Source organism: Haemaphysalis longicornis, unplaced genomic scaffold (assembly GCF_048455015.1).
Source record: "Haemaphysalis longicornis isolate Haplotype H1 unplaced genomic scaffold, Haemaphysalis longicornis Haplotype H1 scaffold_6, whole genome shotgun sequence".
NCBI classification, from domain to species: domain Eukaryota; kingdom Metazoa; phylum Arthropoda; class Arachnida; order Ixodida; family Ixodidae; genus Haemaphysalis; species Haemaphysalis longicornis.
In genome coordinates, this window is record NW_027526407.1 from 41,184,076 (window position 1) to 41,201,487 (window position 17,412).

General features: G+C 44.6%; 1 protein-coding gene across 1 annotated transcript in view; it reads right to left on the reverse strand.

Moving 5' to 3' along the window:
- Positions 1–1,193: 1,193 nt before the first annotated feature.
- LOC144142509 (fibronectin-like) overlaps positions 1,194–17,412 on the reverse strand; it is a 52,206-nt gene continuing 35,987 nt past the window's right edge. The window contains exons 11-17 of the mRNA XM_077674066.1: positions 16,611–16,913; positions 13,931–14,209; positions 10,457–10,759; positions 6,985–7,248; positions 4,853–5,140; positions 3,071–3,176; positions 1,194–1,436 (exon numbers count right to left, since the gene is read on the reverse strand). Of these exons, the coding sequence (XP_077530192.1) occupies positions 1,388–1,436; positions 3,071–3,176; positions 4,853–5,140; positions 6,985–7,248; positions 10,457–10,759; positions 13,931–14,209; positions 16,611–16,913 (1,592 nt within the window). The 3' untranslated portion in view covers positions 1,194–1,387. The remainder of the gene's footprint in view (positions 1,437–3,070; positions 3,177–4,852; positions 5,141–6,984; positions 7,249–10,456; positions 10,760–13,930; positions 14,210–16,610; positions 16,914–17,412) is intronic.

A 17,412-nucleotide genomic window follows, 5' to 3' on the forward strand; every position in this document is an offset into this window, starting at 1 on the left:
TTTTGCGTGACGCTCAGCGAACGAAGCCTGGCTGTCGGTCGGCGGCATCCTGGAGCCATCCCCGCGGCTTGCTCCGCGCGCTAACAGCTCGAAAGCTCGAGTGTGCGCCCCTCCAGCACCCCTGGTTCTTCGCACTTCGCATGGCGCCGATAGTGCTGGCAGTCGATTTCATTGCAAGGAACTGCACCTGGGTTCTAATGCACCCTGTAGTGTAGGGCTACGGGCAATTTAGGCGAACCGGACGCTCTTTAAGCCACGCCTAAGGGTCGTACACCGGTTTGATTTTATATTTCGCATCAATAACACAGACGCCCCCCTTCCCCCTGTGTCACCGATGATTTCAGTTGTAAAAAAATTACCCGCACCTCCCCGAGGGGGATCGTGAGGATGCAGAGCATCTTTGTTGCTATACCGGCCTTAATTGCGTTGTTAATTACGGTATTACGGTGTTGGGTGTTGTTACGTTGTTATTCCGTATTAAATTGCGAATGGTTACCATCATCATCACACATTGCTTGAGTACTTTGAATGTATGAGACTAAGAGAGCGCCTAAGAGAGCGACTAAGAGAGCGCGCACCCGGAGGGAGAAGCGCGCCAACCCGAAGACGACGCGAAGAGGAGGAGGGGAGAGGAGGGCCGAGCGCGCTCTAGCAGCTGGAGTAGAGAGGAGGATGAGAGAGGGCGCGCGCATGCGCGCTTATCACAGCTGGTGGGGGTGGAGCCGCGGAGGGAGGAGCGCGACAGCGCACAGACGCCGTGGAGTGGAGGGGGGGAGAGGATGGTACGAGCGCGCGTTATCGCACAGCTGGCGGGTGCGGACGGACGGCGCGCACCGACGACGAGTGACAGGCCGCCGCCATAAGATGCTCTGCATCTAAAATAGACCGGGCAGTATTTTCCTGCGAAAGCTTAACAGGAGGGAAAACTTGCTGCCCAAAAGAGGCAAGAATTTAGCCTTAATGCGAAAAAGAACATAGCCTAAGCAAAAGTCTCCTTACATTTCAAGGCTTCTGGAAGAACCGCATTTTTTCCAGGTCCAAAATGTTTACGTCTGAAGCGAAACAAGAGGAGCAACAAACATGCTATTTTTGAAGCAACCCGATGTTCTAGCCCAATGCACAATACGCTGGACATGCTCGGTATATGAGCGAATTTGTAACGCATGTCTTTTTATAGAAATAAACAAATCCAGTCACAGAAATGATGCTTCATTTATTCTCGTATTCGTATATTTACAAAGTCACCACATACCAGAATATTGTAACGTGGCGGCAGAATATTGTAACGTGTAATGTGGATTAATTATTATACAGGTGAACCCACCAACGAACATTGCAAAAACGTGTTACTGTTAGCAGCAAGTGTGGTAGCTGTGTTCGCTTCAAATCACTCTGCGCTGTCCCATCCTTCTCGTGATACGAGCGGTTGATGGCCCCTGAAACAAAAAAACACAATTTTGAAGACAAATATTTTTTGGAATCCTAAACTCGGAAATTTGGTCTGTCTTAAGGAATATTCGCATATTTATATTTAAGAATTATTTACCAACGTCCTTGTTGTTTGAACAAGGACATAGTCACCAGTCAAAGTCAAACGTGCGGTATTGGAGAGGGTGAACAAAAAGCTCAATATTGACAATTTGGTCTAAAATTTCACGCTTAACCTATTACGAACTTTTGCAAGTCACTGGGTGACTCACATATTATGAGTTTGGTGTTGAAGAAATATGGAAGCATGCACGCATATTAAGAACCAAAAGTGTTTGCTTTAAATAAGCAGATGTACTCTTCCGGGCGCGCACACCTATTGGGAATGGCTCGTTCTTTCCATAAATGAAAAGAGGAGGATAATTCAGCGTTGCACTGAAATGGAGGCCGCTATCCACTGCTAAAACACGAATCCAGTTTAATTGGTGAAAGAACGAAGTTACAGGACTGCACCGTATAGGTTTTGGGGGACTTTGGAGATATAACAGAAAAACTCTGGAATATTGGGCTTTCGATATTTCTGGGTATTCTGAAAGCCGAAGATGTGAAATATTAATAAAATCTGTTAGATGAAACTATACAAGCGAACAGAACTATTATTTCTAACAAGCAGATGCTGGGAAACCCAATCTTTATGAATCGTTCTACGGAAGCAAACTACCGCTTTTTCTAATATTTCACTGAAATTATATTTTACCAGAGTACCCTGCGGTCAAACATCCATAAGCTCAACCACTGCTCCGAGCAGCCCGGTGCTGGTCTATCTTTGAAGCCAGCCTTGATTCTGCGTGCAAAGCAGCCACTCTCATGTTCAGCAATAGTGTGTTTAGGAGGCGTGTGCTTCCATTTTCAGAGTAACATTCCTCTAGGACGTTCACATTTCGTAATGAACGTGAACTGCTCCCAAGCGGTTCCTTAGGCTGTTTTAAATGCCGTAACTCTGAATATTCGGAGTATAGAAGGTCTGAATGCATATACGAGCGACCACCATTTCTGTTTAGACCATGTTCACAGAATTATTATGCGTACATGACGTATAAAAAACCAAATATGGCTTGTTGAAGACTAACTCGAAATACACCGAGGGCTAGAAATGAAACAGCCACTACTTTTGAACACCGTATGTATTGTTTCAGGATTAAAGCGAAGACTAGGTTCGTGGTTTTAACCCTTCTTTGGTAGAATGCGCGGCATATAAATAAATTTTGTGCAGGATTCTATTCACAAACCCTGGCTGCATGCGCTATAATTTTTCATTTTTTTTGCAAACACCAGGGTTTTTCTCGGGGGACCGCTTCACGCAGCTATCATGTTCTTCTAGGGCCAGTTTCTTTAGTTATTGTTAAGAACACAAGTTCGAGAGAAAGACCATGTTAAAATAAACGTTGGTGATATTAAAAGCTACTATCCGCAAACAGATAATTTATTTACATTTAGAAGGGAGCGCTTTCAACCGACGCGGTAATGAGACGGTTGTTTTGCGTTAATGACTGAAAACGCGTGTGTGCAAGGTTCTTGGCAAGCTCGGCCGCTATCAACAAAAGAATTGCACAAAAGACAAAGAAGCACTGTTAGGGCTCACCCGTTTCTTTTTTGGTATCTCTTGTAAATAAAAAACCCTGCCGCCGCAAAGCCCAGGATAATCACTGGAATAAATATGGCTAGGAGGGTTGTTGTCATTGAAGTGGCTGAAACAGAAAGAGGTATCCATGATTGTGTTTTCTTCATACAGACATTGTGTATAGCACTTGACCTTACAACGAAGTTATCGTGCACCCTTTATCTGGGAAGCAATTTAGTGTAGGAAAGCGTCAATAGATCACAACGTCTCCGTAGCGACTCGATGTTGGGGAAAGCTCGACCCTTCGCTATGTCAGATACGGATGTCCCTAGGACGACAGGAACTGAGAGGGCGGGGTTTTGAAAGTTCCACTGCCAATCGGCCTTTGTCCCCTTCGTCTTTGTGTGTTATATTTTCCTTTACAAGACACGAAATAGTGAAAAATGGGAGTTTTATTTCGTGCGCACTTGTACACAGCAAATATAAAACATTACTTCATGACTTTCGGTTTCTGGTGAAGTTGTTTGGCTTTCGCGGGATCTTTTTCAATGCACGTCAGCGATGCACTGGCTTGGCCCCTGATGCAGTAGAGTTTTTGTTTAAAGTTAATTCGTCAATTTAAGAAGACTAACGTGGATTGAAACAACCAAAAATTATACAAGCACGTCGCATACAACACAAACAGGACGCAGAACCGTTGCTGGATTTGGATTTTTCCATTTTCTGGCTCCACAGTTTTTAAGGCGATCGCCTTAAAATTTATCGCTTTTTGTTCTGACGCGAAGAATGAAACAGGGAATACTTTGAGGCTCCAAGCATAAGTAAGAGAACATTAAGGGTTTTTTAGCGTGCCCCTGCGTGGTCATCTTCATCATACATTAGCAACAGGATGTCGCACTAAACCCGCTGTTTTGCTAACGAGAGTTTTAAAGAAAGATAAACGCTTCTCATCCGCAAGCCTTTGTAACAAGAGAAATCGTTCTCTTCAAATCACAAATATTCATGTTGACCACGATTTTCTTGTGACTTCCGTATACGTGCAAAAGTACGTACTTGCGCACAAATAAATATGTTGCCTATTATCGAAGCCAGGCTATGTTGAATTACGACAAAGTTGTTCCTGTCAATGGCTCAATCACGACTGGGAGCAGAAGCACAAAATGTACATCACAGCCGTTGGAAATATAAAATTTCAAAATTACCATGCGTTTTTGAAGGTAGCGTCAATCAACAATATTTCATCAGAAATATTAGGCCCATCATGGATCAATTTTAAAATAACAGGTTTTGCAATCGAATATGCGGTTATTCAGACATTAAAGCCGAGATGATGAAAGTTACTGTAGTGCTATAAAGAAAACACTGAACAGGGACATTCGTGTAGGGTTGGAAAAACGGGAAGTTCACGTGACAGTCGAAACCCTCTGTCGTGTTTTGCCGGTGTTTTATCTCGCAGGTGAGATGGGAATAAAGGGAAAGCCGCCGGAGGTAACGTCCGAACTACAAATCTGTTAAACGACGAAGCATATAATGTACTAGGGAATGTTCCAAAATATTTTCAGCACTCCTGATAATTTAAGGCACCCCAAGCTTAGGAAACTCAGACCGAATTCCTCTCAACAAGTCATCCTAATCAAACACACCTTAAGCATTACTTAACCTTAACCACACATCAACAGAGCTAAAATTAACCAAGCGCGTTTAAAAATTTTGGTAGGAAATATTTGAAAATTAAAATATGGGCCTGAATTTATCGTCAAAGGTTTAGGTATAGCGTGCAATAACCCGAAGGAAGACACTTACTCTCCGACACCGTGGAGGCCTTGAGTGTCGCTGCCGGCCCCCGTTTTGTATGCTCACGTCCGTCGTTGAATGCGTACACGGACACCTCGTACGTTGTACCAGCGGCCAGTCCCGTTATGTTGTAGGACAGTTGAGTGGTGGTGGTGTCATGGACTTCCCCTTCGCCTTTCTTGAAAGTGACATTGTAACCGCTTAAAGGACCGTTGTGAACTTTTGGCTTTTTCCACTCCACTAATAGCCAGTCCGTGCTCGCTGAACCGACTTCCAAATCCAGTGGCTGAGATGGTTCTGAAATCCCGGCAATGTTTTTTGTTCAAACAAAGTGGCCGCTTACGAAACCCAAATATGAAATAACAAGCGACAGAATTTATCGCTGATACCTACTTAGTAAACATTAGCCTCGACAGAACAGTTGGTAAACAGTTTTTGAACAGTCCACGCTAAAGGGGTCATGTCGATCTTTGAGTACGACAAAATTCAACGCGGTCCTTTCAGACGGCGTTGCATTCATTTGTCACCAAAGCTTCAGTTGTCACTTAAGCTTCAGAAAACACATTGTTTCAAAAATTTTAGAAAGTGCATTTTTCGCTTGCAGTTTCCGTTGTCTTGTGTAGTTTTCGGATGTATAGTGTTTGAGAATGCTCGATTTTAATAGGTAGGCTAACCATTGCCATCTACCTACTGACAATTTTTATGCGCCGTGCTTTTGTTAGCCTCTTATACATTCCTCTGTGACAGTTTTGACTTTCATGCGTGCACTGCTAAAAAAAAATGAAACGAGAAAGAGAGATGAACGAGATACTTATGGAGTCACTCGTCGTCTAACTGTACTTTTGTATTGTGTTCTTTGTTTTACACCTCCCTCACCCCTATGTAATGGCCATCACGGGCCCTTACGGTACTAAAACAAAAAATGCACTGCATCCCTCTTTCGTAGGAATCGGTAAAACACGAAAGTAAAATGCGGCTTTACCGCATCATTTGATGTTTACACTGCATCGATATGAACTTGCACATCGCTATTTATAATTCGTCGTGATGACACCGTCAGACGCATCAACATTAGACACGAGATTGCACGTGCCGGAGCCCTGCGTAAACCCCAATGAAAGCACACGCGCTCGAAAACCATGCGAACGAAACCGAACGGGTTGCCTGCGAACCGTTTGGTCAACTCACGGTCAGCTGCAGCGAAAGAGCATGATTTGCGGGGCGGTCTTGTTGGTGTGCTTGGCGAGCGTCGACCTGCTGGCGCGTCGCTTTGGAAAATGTGCAACCACCGCGTTTCTGTTACGTGGAGTGTTCGGCGGACAGTTGCGTTGCGACGAGCTCAGCTGACGCCAACTGTCGGCACGCATTACCATCGTGATGCACTACTTCGCTTATTCTCTCCTAGACGGCAGCACCATCTAAATGGAGGAGGTTATAGGAGGGATATTTGGCGCGTTCATACAGCTGTCTCCGCATCAGCTCATAGCGCAGTGGGAAAAGCGCTTGGCCACTCCCGTAGCAGCCGCGTCAATGGAACTTTTTCTGGCGATGTCATTTCCGTGATGGATATGACGTCAGTCAGGTCTTGGCGGATCCTAGCATAAAACATTTTCGTGTTAAAAATATATTTTGTTATGTGTGCAACTCACCGATACCACTAGGAACTTACGCGTTCACAGAGCGGGGCGGAATTCTGGATGACCGGAGCATTCCAAAAATACCTTCTTTACCTCCGACGCTCCCACGCACAGCTTCGGTCGTCATTTACATTTTATGGCTTGGATGACCTCGAATTTTTCTAGTCGGTTGTCATCCCGGTGGCTGCTTATTATTTAAAATGCACCAACTAGCCAGATTCTCTTATCTCCAGGCATTAGTGCATCGGCAAAAAAATCCGGCCGCTCGCGCACCATGTGAAGTAACTCAAAGAATCGCAACCCTGTTCGGTCGGAATAGGCACGTGTTTCTGGCGGAAAGGCGCCAAAACTGTGTTACACGCCTGTACTTGCGATGGCTATTAGTCGTCCAAAGCACTAAGTGTTTCGCCATAGAAATGAACATTACTGTTTTTTTTTTTGCACTCGGAAGAACAGACGCAGCGTGGAAGAGAATCAACAGAAAGCACTCTAGAACAAGCTTACCTCCGACATCTGTCTTAAAATGCCAATTTTGCCACTGCCCACACTCTGTTGAATTCGTGCACGACGAAATGTTGACGTTGTAATCCATCCACGGCTCCAAGTTCGTGATATTGAAGCTCCGTTCCTTAGTTAAGAATGGTAGTCTGTGGCTGATTGAAACATTGAAGCAGGTGATGTTGAACCTAGGGTCCTCGGGCATTTTCCAAGACAGGTGTACTCCATCGTCGGTGACGGCTCCGAATTTTGGACGTGGAGGCATTGGACCTGAAGAAGGCATCCGTAAGTTGACTTTAAACCACTTTAGAGATATGCCATGGGGATAAATAATTACTCAGTGTTAATTAAACACTAAAGAGGCTGTCGGGATTGCATTAGGAGCTAAACAGAAAGTACCTCTCACAACGTACCGACCCCTTCTTGATGCCAACCTATCTTGATGCCACCCTACGCTGGCTTTAGCGAAAAGGAGCAATAATCTTGGACCTACCATTGCACTGAGCTTCTGAACACCCCGTTTGATAACTGCAATTTTTCTGCTTTCCAAAATAACCCAAGTGTTGTTAGCTCACCTGTTGGTTTCATCTACTGGAATTTGTTATGTGTACGAGCTGTTCCAGCTTGATTTCTTTTTCAGACGGGAAAACCTAATAACGTCGAACTGTTGTAGCCGAAATAATCAGTCTACATTGTTGACATTTTCCAGTTAAGCCCTAACAGTTACTGAGCGTATTCGATAACCCAGCGAATTCTATTGCGAATATATTTCTGCTTGCGGCCGGTACTTGGTGAACAAACACAAAGAAAAAGGAAAACACGGGTGATGGTAAACCCCAGCTGCAGTCTCGATAGACGAGAGTAGGTAATGACCTGGGAGTAGCTCTCGTATCCGCCACACGTCTAGTTCGATAGGCTATTAGTGGCTCCCGGAAAAACCACTTTTGGTTACTTTGTTGGGGAGGTACAAAATTTGAAGACACAGTATGCTTTCCCGCGGTAAGCTGCGGTGTGATACAATTCACCTTAGAGCTGGCTATAAAAACAGTAAATATAAATCCGCATCCCAATAAAAATCTTGCTCCAAGCACATTCATTAGTAGCAAGCGCTATCTCAACTTCTCTGCCAACCCTGGTCGAGAAATTTAGAAAAAAAGTCAACTGCACACTCAAGCATGTATGGCCAACGGTGCAGGCAAGATAAAGAAAGCCCTTATCGCGATCTTAGAATTTTCTGCTTTCTCCAAACTTATCTTCCGTGAATTCGGACACTTGATGTTTTAGAATTTTCTGCTTTCCCCAAACTTATGTTCCGTGAATTCATACCCTTGGTGTTTTATATTTTATACGTCATACCTTTATAAGTGGTTATAGTGTGTTGCTATTGGAAGTGTACATTGCATCAGTCACAGTTGCATAAAAATAAACCAAATTTGGAGCAGGTGCCACTGGCGCTGAGGCAAAACATCGCTAACTACTTCATCAAAATTATTGCAATGGTTAAACACGTTGTGCTTGAGCACCGCACCCATTTGAACCTCATAAAAAGGTTAAATTTTTATTTCTAAGTAAACCGTCAGTAGTTACACTCAGGCAGCAAGCGCTGCTACTATGAAGGCTCCTGCGCTGCCCAGGGGGCGCTGGGAAACCGGCTTCCGGGTAGTACTTCCGGGTAGTACAAAGCTGCCGGGGTCCCATAGGATCCGTGTGGACAGAAGCAAAATGAGCTCGATACTGCCGATTGTTTTGGTACACGGTCTCCAGCCATACCCGACGCGTCCGATCTCGTCCGGTGATCAACTTGGCATTACGCAAAGAAGCTTTGCAGCGCTAAATACGTTTAGAGCGTCGACGAAAGTGCTGGGACGGTGACGTGGCTCTGCCACTCGCAGATTCACCGATCGATGGTCGTATGAAGTGAAATTTGAAGGGAAACCTTCTTGTTTATACTAATACGCTTAGTGACAAGGACTTTTCAACAACAGCGGATCAAACAAGAAGAGTAACGCAATCGGCGATGATCGCGCGTAAAAGCCAACGAGTCCCGCGGACCGCAGGCTCGTCCGCTCCGGTGAGCCGTACGTTTGCGCACCTGCACACTTATGCGTGCATTTTAAATAAACACGGCTGGTTTGCGTCATCGTTACGAATACATATTGCAGCGCTAGCATGTCATTTTTTCGTGGCTCAGTCACAAAATGCAGCGAGCGTCAGAAGCGTCAAATATGTTTCTGATTGTGAAAGTAGTGGCCGTAAAAGAAAGTGGTCAGGCGAACTGAGTGGCCGGTGTGTTTCTTGGTGTCATCACCGTATTTAATTGCGCTCTAGCATCATATATTCCAAGTTCCCTCTTAATAGACTAAAGTATTATTCGGAAACGTTTCGAGGTGTAGTGCCGAGTTGCATGAAGTCGACACGGCGAAGGGCTGGACGGCAAATCAGGTGGGATAGGGGGGCCCCTCGCTTTCAAAGAAAACAAAAAAATCAGCGAATTGCTAAGAGTATTTGAGAATAATCTGCCGAAGTGTAAAGATGGGGGACAATGCAACTGGAAGCGATGAACTCTGATCTGTTATTATCTCGCCGTCCACTCCCTTGTGAGGCTAAAACTGGCATGTCGGCGTTCATATTAGCGACGACCCCTGCACTAGAAGATAACCAGCACAGCCACTGACGATTTCATGTAAATATTTGGGCCGTGCACCGTGTATTCGACTTTGTTATGTTACACATCTAAGCAGGCAACAGACTTGCGATTCGGTGCTTAATTTGCGTTCTTTAATTGCTCTCAATTTGTTTATTTGACAGTATTGCCTCACCTACTCGCTAGTATACGTGTACCCCGCCGTTCGTAAACCCTGTGGCGTGAAATGTTAAGCAAGAATCATTTAGTTTGAGAAAACACAAAACAAAATTGCCACTCGTTTTCAAGGCGTTGCAAGGCCACCAGCGTCCGCTGAATCGGCTGCGCTCCTCGCATGCGCTGGCATGCTCCTGCTGAAGCGACCATTTACAGTTACCTCAGGCTCAGTAACGTTCTGTTTATGCTACTTGTGAACTCCCCTTTGTCGTCCTCACGCAAGAAGAATGAACGATAATTATCGTCAAAAGTTTGACCACCCGGCCTGGCGATACTTCCCCATGCCGCGACAATCACGACAGCTCGCTCAAAAAAATGTCGATAAATCGGCTCGTTGTACAAGATATAATTTTGTTTAGCCTCTGCAACCATCTTAAGCGAATTTTATTCGGTATGCAATCAATGAAACGCGCCACAATGTGATTAAATTAAGTACGACCAACCTTCGCTCTGGCTTGTAATTAAAACACATGGAGGGCGGTGAGGGTCGTCTGCTTTTGTACTACCCAGAGGCGTCGGCCGCTAGGGGCGCTGCATGCCACCAAAACTCCAGCGCAGGAGGCCTTTATCGGAATCACATCTGGTAAACACAGTTTGCTCAACGTTAGCAGTACTAACCTTCGCCGAATGTTTCAAACTGGACTTCAGACTTGGGGCCACCGATTGACGCGTTGCTCCATTTGTCCACATTGTACGCTTCAATAGAAATGTTGAAGATGTTGAATTGGTATTTAAGGTCGATCGTTGTTTCTTCAAAGCGTCCTTTAACGTCGTACACAGTACCGTCCTGCTGGTCCTCATTGAAGACAAAAACACTGTAACCGTCGATGGGACCATTCGGATGTCCTGGTTTTTTCCATGACAACAGCACTTTAATATCATCGACGATATGGTACCTCAGGTCACGCACACGTGAAGGAGCTGAAATGCAACAAGAAAAGCGTGTTATGAATAGGCTTACAGCTTTCGGGGCGAGTGCTGTAATGAAAGAAATTGATCTCAGATTCTTATTCAACGCGTTGCGATTTTAATCGTAAAGCCACAACAGGGCTACATTTAGCCACGCGGTATTAATGAGCTACAGATCAATCTCACTGAATTGGGCGTGCTTACGTGCGCAGCCGTCTCGAACTAGAGACAAGAAAAGATTGGTAAGAGCAATAGCTACGCTAGGAAAGTGGAAAAAAGGACCATTTGTCCTCACGGTTTAAGGTCTTCCACCCGGAACAAATTCTCTGAACTAATACAACGCGAGAAAACCACCTTCAATGTCAAACATAGCATCCCTCGGCGTTGTCTTTGGAGTGAGAGCCTTCTAAGTAGACGGGTAGAAAACGTCTCCTATTAAGACGTTGACAGCATCGACGTGAAATACTGGTCGCGCGTTGAGAGAATGCTGGCGCCTTAGCTTTAGAGGCTGCATACGAACTTCAGTTGGTTTATGTGATCTTCCCCCCACAAATGTCTTTAGTATACATGGGTCCGCCCGTTACTTTTACTAGAAGTAGGCCCCTCCTGGTTAGCAAGGATGCAGCCTGTGAAGAGTCGGACCCCGGGAACAAGTCAGAATTAAGTTGCGGTTGCACGTTCTAAAGCTGCACCACGAATTGGTGCAGTGTTTTTAATACATCAAACAAGCGCCGCCGCGTCTGGGAAATGATCTTATGATTTGTTCAGGGGCACACGCGAAACGTTTATTCAGCTCATATTGTTCTAACTAGGGCATCGTGCAGGGCTATAAATATGGCGTTTGCATACCTAATTTTTGAGCACCCTCTCAATATTTTTGTGCAAACCATTTTTGTTCTAATAAAACATCGTTGCGGCCTGGCTGGGGTAGGCCCGGTTAGGCAGGCGTAACCTTTGTAGCACTCACTACTGTCGTTTCGTCAGCTTTCGAAGTCGTCGTCGAGGTCGAAGGCGACGCCTCCATTGCCGCCTCTAAAGCTTGTCGCTGTCGTCTCTTTGCACCCTTCTCGCGACGCTTAGTTCGACAAAGTTCTTGTTGTTCCCTGATTACAGCTTGTCGCTTTGCGCGCTCGTACTCACATTTCTGCTTTAACTCCTTTACAATCCGAGAGACATCGGCAGGATGATACCGCACTACTTGTCGCTTTCGCCACTGTCACTACTCAGACAACCTCGCACATAAAGAACAGCGTCCTCGCTTCCTTGTCCTATTTTGGAACGGCAGAACTCAAGCACTAGCCCGGCTATAGTGAGAATCGGTAAGGTGGCGGAGACGGCGAAGCCGTCTTTCTTTCAAGCGATCGGTGACACAGGTGGGGAAGCGGTGCTAGGTGCAGGGGGGGCTGCAGCTACGGCTGCAGATACGTATTACTTCTTAACTCCAAGGTCAAACGGCCAAGCACGACGAAACTCACTAGACTAGGCCAGTAAAGCTTCCGCTTTAAAACTCATGCCCCTAGACACGACGTAAAATTAGTCTTGACCTTAATGTTGGTGTGGAAGAAGAATTGCCAACTGGTGCAAAAACTGCAGGGTGGAATCTGTACACTGAAAAATTTCAACGAAGTGCGTAGCACTTCTCGTGAAATCATCTTAGTCGCCCTTTCTTACCAGGCGACTCCGCAAAATTAGGCCAATTTGTGAGGTTTAGGTTCTGGGAACACTGTTTTGGGCGTGCAGCCCAATCCGACGCAAGCGGGTTGCTCCTTCTCTTGCATAATTTTATTGTGCTTAGAGCCACTACGATGGGCATGAACTGTCTCGTATTTTGCTTGATTGTGCATTTATACTGCGTCTTTTCGATGTTTCAACACGGTGTTTTGTTAACTTACCTAAACACCCATCAAACGTGCATCAGTCATGATAGCGCAGTAATTTTATTGAATGTACGTTTGCTTTGCCGTAAATACGCTCGAGGCGGCATTTGGGTTAAGTGATGTTGACACCTCTTAAGAGTGCCAGAAATAGTAGTAGTCAGGATAAGCATTTCCCACACAGACTTCCTTCTCCGGCTCGCTACTGCTGAAGACATGTATTCGCAGCTAGCGATTTTTGCAGGCGGGTAAACTACGTCAGCATGAAAACTCAGACAAAAATTTAATTCCCCAAAGCAATAAATGAACACTGTTATACATTGACGACAGGGAGAGATGCAATAACGGGCCTCAAATATTTTACGAACATACCTTTGTACGCTAACGCGAAGGGTCAGGCCAAGACGTCGTCCCTTGGAATGCATTTTAAACCAATGAAGGTATTTGCAAATTAAAAACAATTTTAAATCAAAGTGCAACAGCGGTAACGAGCAGGCTGCTATATTTTTAAATTCCACTGGATGCCTCTTTTGCAATGGCTTAAATAAAAATAACCCACGAACCGAGCTGCTTATCTGTAAAAAAAGGAGCATCTGAATGTATTGATTATACAGGGGGTGCCAGTTATCAGACATCAAGAGTAAAATAATAAGCAATGGTATTACCCATAGAAAACCTAGTGCGTAATACTTCCGGAATAATAGAGTACCCCCAGTAATTTTTCGTTAATAGAATTCAATATTATTTGTAATAATGACCTAACTCGAAAAGCACTGTAATATTTATTAAAGTGTCATGGAGACATTAGCAGGTACCCACGAGAGGCATCTAACTCCGGTATAGTCAGCGACAAACTATTTGCGCACTCATTTACCTTGAGTGATAAAGAAACCCCGCGAAACATGAAAAATACCACGTGGCGGTGCTCCCACCTCCATCATTAACAAGTGTCATGAAATAGGCTGATTGAAAGCAACTGCTTTCTGTGTTACATGCCCGAAGAGACAGTTCATCACTTTTATAATAGCATGAACGGAGCAGCAACAGCAAGGTTCGTGGGGTACGTGTGGCAGATAAGGTACAAACTGGGTCGCAATTTATTCTAGCTTTTTATTTCATTCTGGCTAACTTGCATGCAGCCTGTTCGATGCATGTTCGAGGGCACTCTTTATGATGCGGGCGGGACCGCCATCACGGAGTGCTTTTTGTCGTCGAGTAACGCCATTAGTCTCTTTTAAATATGGCTGCACGATAGCTGAGACAGCCTGCATTAGCACTGTTAGCGTACAAACGTTACCCTCCGTCTCACCTGCAACAGCGGTGGTGCTCTGCACGAATGTTGGCTCGCTGCAATAGGTGGGGCGGCAGTTCACGATAGACACGTTGTAGGTCGTCCATGGCGCCAGGCTCGTGATATTGTGTGTTACAGATACGCTGTCGCTCTCTCCATACCCAGCAATCTCGCTATATGTGGGTTCTCCTTCAGCGACAATCGTCATATTCCACCCTGGAGCAGTAGGGTCAGCAGTCCAGGTGTACGTGAGGCTCGTTCCAGTGCGTTCCACTAATTTCACGTCCCTAGGGGGAACTGAAAAGCAGCAAAGTTAAGCAATCTTATCATTGCTATCCTCGCGATGGGTCCACCAAGACTGTGCACTTGGGTTTTACAGAGAATACTCATCTGGGCTGCAAAATAAATAAAACTGACGTACAAAAAATGTTCCAATTTCTTAGCAAAACTATGGAATAAAAAAAAACGCCATACTGCTCGCTGCCCATCTTCCCTTACAGCTTATGGTACCATGCCAGAAAGCATCCTGTTTTATTATGCATAACGGTGTCAAGCTTCGGCATATGCCTCCACATCCACGTGCAGACGTTGTAGTTCTCGCACTAGTTCATACACTGTGTCAGCTTCTCATCCAGTTCCTTAATAAGCTCGCTGGCTGGGGTTGTTCAGCTACTAGTTTATTGCTACTCTTAGTCAGAAGTAGTACGCTTTCAACAGGAATTTATTGCAAAATTTCTTCACGTAATTCTGTAGGCAAGTGGAATGAGTGTTATTGCGTCCATAGTTTTTGGAACAAGACTGAGATATGGCCTTGGGATTTCACACCACCGCAAAGAAGACGAGGGCTGCTGCTATTACTTATGTTATTTCATTCCCAAGTACAATTGTAAGGTGCTGATGTTTTTTGGGAATCACTTTGCCAATACACATATATTTCACGTGCAGTGTTAGTTCCCCTCATTTCTCCTCCCAGTTATGTCGCTACGTCATATTTCCTAAGAAACACGGTTCCTGAAATTAAGCTTGTTAATCGAAATTCGACAGGCACACCCACTAGAGCAGCAATAAATGTAGACATTCTCTGCCTATCTTCAAAATTCGACAATCATCCCAACTGGCTGTGATTAACTCGCCGTTTCTGCGCGTATCAAGTTCTTGAACATCAACGCCACCATCTTCATCACATCACCAACTGACGTAGCAAGTTAGGCGTTTTAGTCCGGCTAACATCGCCAGAATTCATTGAAGATCGTTCTCTCTCTCTGGGTCCCGAAGGAACACTCCACTGTGTTAACGAAATGATTTAAGTAGGTTTAGCCTTAAAATGTTCATAGTATTTGCCAATTGTCTATTCTTGGCACACTTACTGCTCCTGTATATATCATGCGTGTGCTCGAGCGAATCGTTTCAAAAACGTTGACGCTGTGGAGGCGTATGGTAGGCTGGGATATTTTGGGTTTTATCATGTCTTCTCAAAACACTGGTTTTCTGTGCTTAGGGGCGGGTGTTTACCTGATTTATGCTTATTTATACATTATCAACGCTGCTTCAGAAGGGGAAAAACCTGGGTTGATGGGTACATTATTGGGTGCATTATCAGGGCATCACACGAGACTGAAAGAAGAGAACCACTTGCACGGTGAGACACCTAATAAAAACATTCGCGATACAAACACCGCCAAAACACCCAAAAGGCAGCAGAAGTGCTCTCCTCTTCCTCACGCTGTTTCCAGTGACGTTCTGCTAATTTCACTTCTGGAAATGCAAGGTGGACCTATCTTAACTCGGTCCCAAAGAAACCGGACACCTATTATTTCCGCTTCAATGTAATGCTTTCATATATTACTTCCCTGTAGCTTCGCAAAAGTGTACGTTTGCTTTGTTTAAAAACGTGTTGGCCATATATGCAAAAACATGCCCGTGAGTGAGCGTTGAATTTACAAGATGCATTTCATCACCATTATCAACAGCCTATTGAGGTCCAATGCAGGACGAAGGACTCTCCTACTCATCTCGAAAAACTCCAGTCCTGCGCTGCCCCACTCCGTTCTTTGCACCCAAATTTTCTTATTTCTTCCCTCCATGCGGTTATTGGGAAACAACAAAGAATATCCAATCGTTGTTGTACTAAATTTTAAATGTTTTGAATTGCAACACCCCTAAGTCACACAGAAATGGTAAAATTAATAACAACTTATACGCTTTATACTTTATACTTATACTTTATAGGTGGTACCATTGGGAGTAATATTTCTGAACTGAAGCCAGTCATTCATATTTGGACATCTCAGATTGCGTATTAGGAAACCTTCTTTGAGTTCGACACATCTGTTGCTTACGATTGGGGTAACTATGTCGTAAGGTCTGAGATAAACGCCAGAATGCCCGTGCGTCTTATGGCAGTAGATGGCAAGTGTTGCCGATGCTCACACGCATATTTCGTGAATTTCCACAGAGAACTATTTTCAAGCACTGACGGCGGATATGCCTAGCTTCGAAATGTCCGCCAAAATAATGATTAATGGTTTGTAAAGTTTGCAAACACCTTTATTCGAATATTTCTTCACTTATTTTTCCCCGAATAACAATGAACATCTCTTGCTCAAAGCGTTTGTCTAGTCCGTTGTTCAAGCAATTTGCTTAAATATTTGAGAAGCACCCGAAGTGAATATGACGAGCAGTTGAGCCATTTTCTCACCTATGCCGTAAGTGGTGACTTCAAACGTGAACTTGGGCCCAGGCACTCGGTGTCCTGCCTTGTCCTCGTTGTAAGCCCATACGGAGCAATCGAACTCTCCAACGGGCTCATGAAGGTTTAGGGTCACATTCACTGAAGGATCCATTGTCTCCACATCTGTTGTCACGTTTTTTTCTGTTTTCGAGTCTAGGCAGCTAATAGTGTATCCTGCGACAAATTTTGCTTCCTTCGGGGATTTCCAGCTGGCTACCAGGAATATGCCTTTCTTGATTTGATACTTCACTTCCTCGACCATTCCCGGTGCTGAAAAAAATTACGAAAATGGGGTGCGTCATGCATAACATAACTATGCATGTACTTTTATTATCTGAAGTTGCGTGGCAACTGCTACACACTGTTTCTTTGGCGATGTAAAATATTACTCAAAGAAACGCAGTGTAAACGATCCAACGTTTATTGCGAAATAAATGCTAGGGAGTTATCGCCTTAGTCATTTCACAACTTTGCTAACAATTTCAACCATGCACTTCCAAAAGATATTTAGAACTTGAAAACCGCGGGCACGGTATTCCGTTTTTTTCTCTCTTCAAATACTACAGTAAAATGCGCCTAGTAGCGCGCAAGTATATATACCTAAAAACAGAAAATGCCAACGTGCCATAAATGCACCAATTTTTAGTGATGCTGTTACTTGGACAACGCCGCGTTTTTTGCCCCAGTAAACAATAATAATCGTTCCTTGAACAGTACACAACGTTTTCACGAAATTTATGTCGAGACCGCCCATATTGCCTTGTTAAGG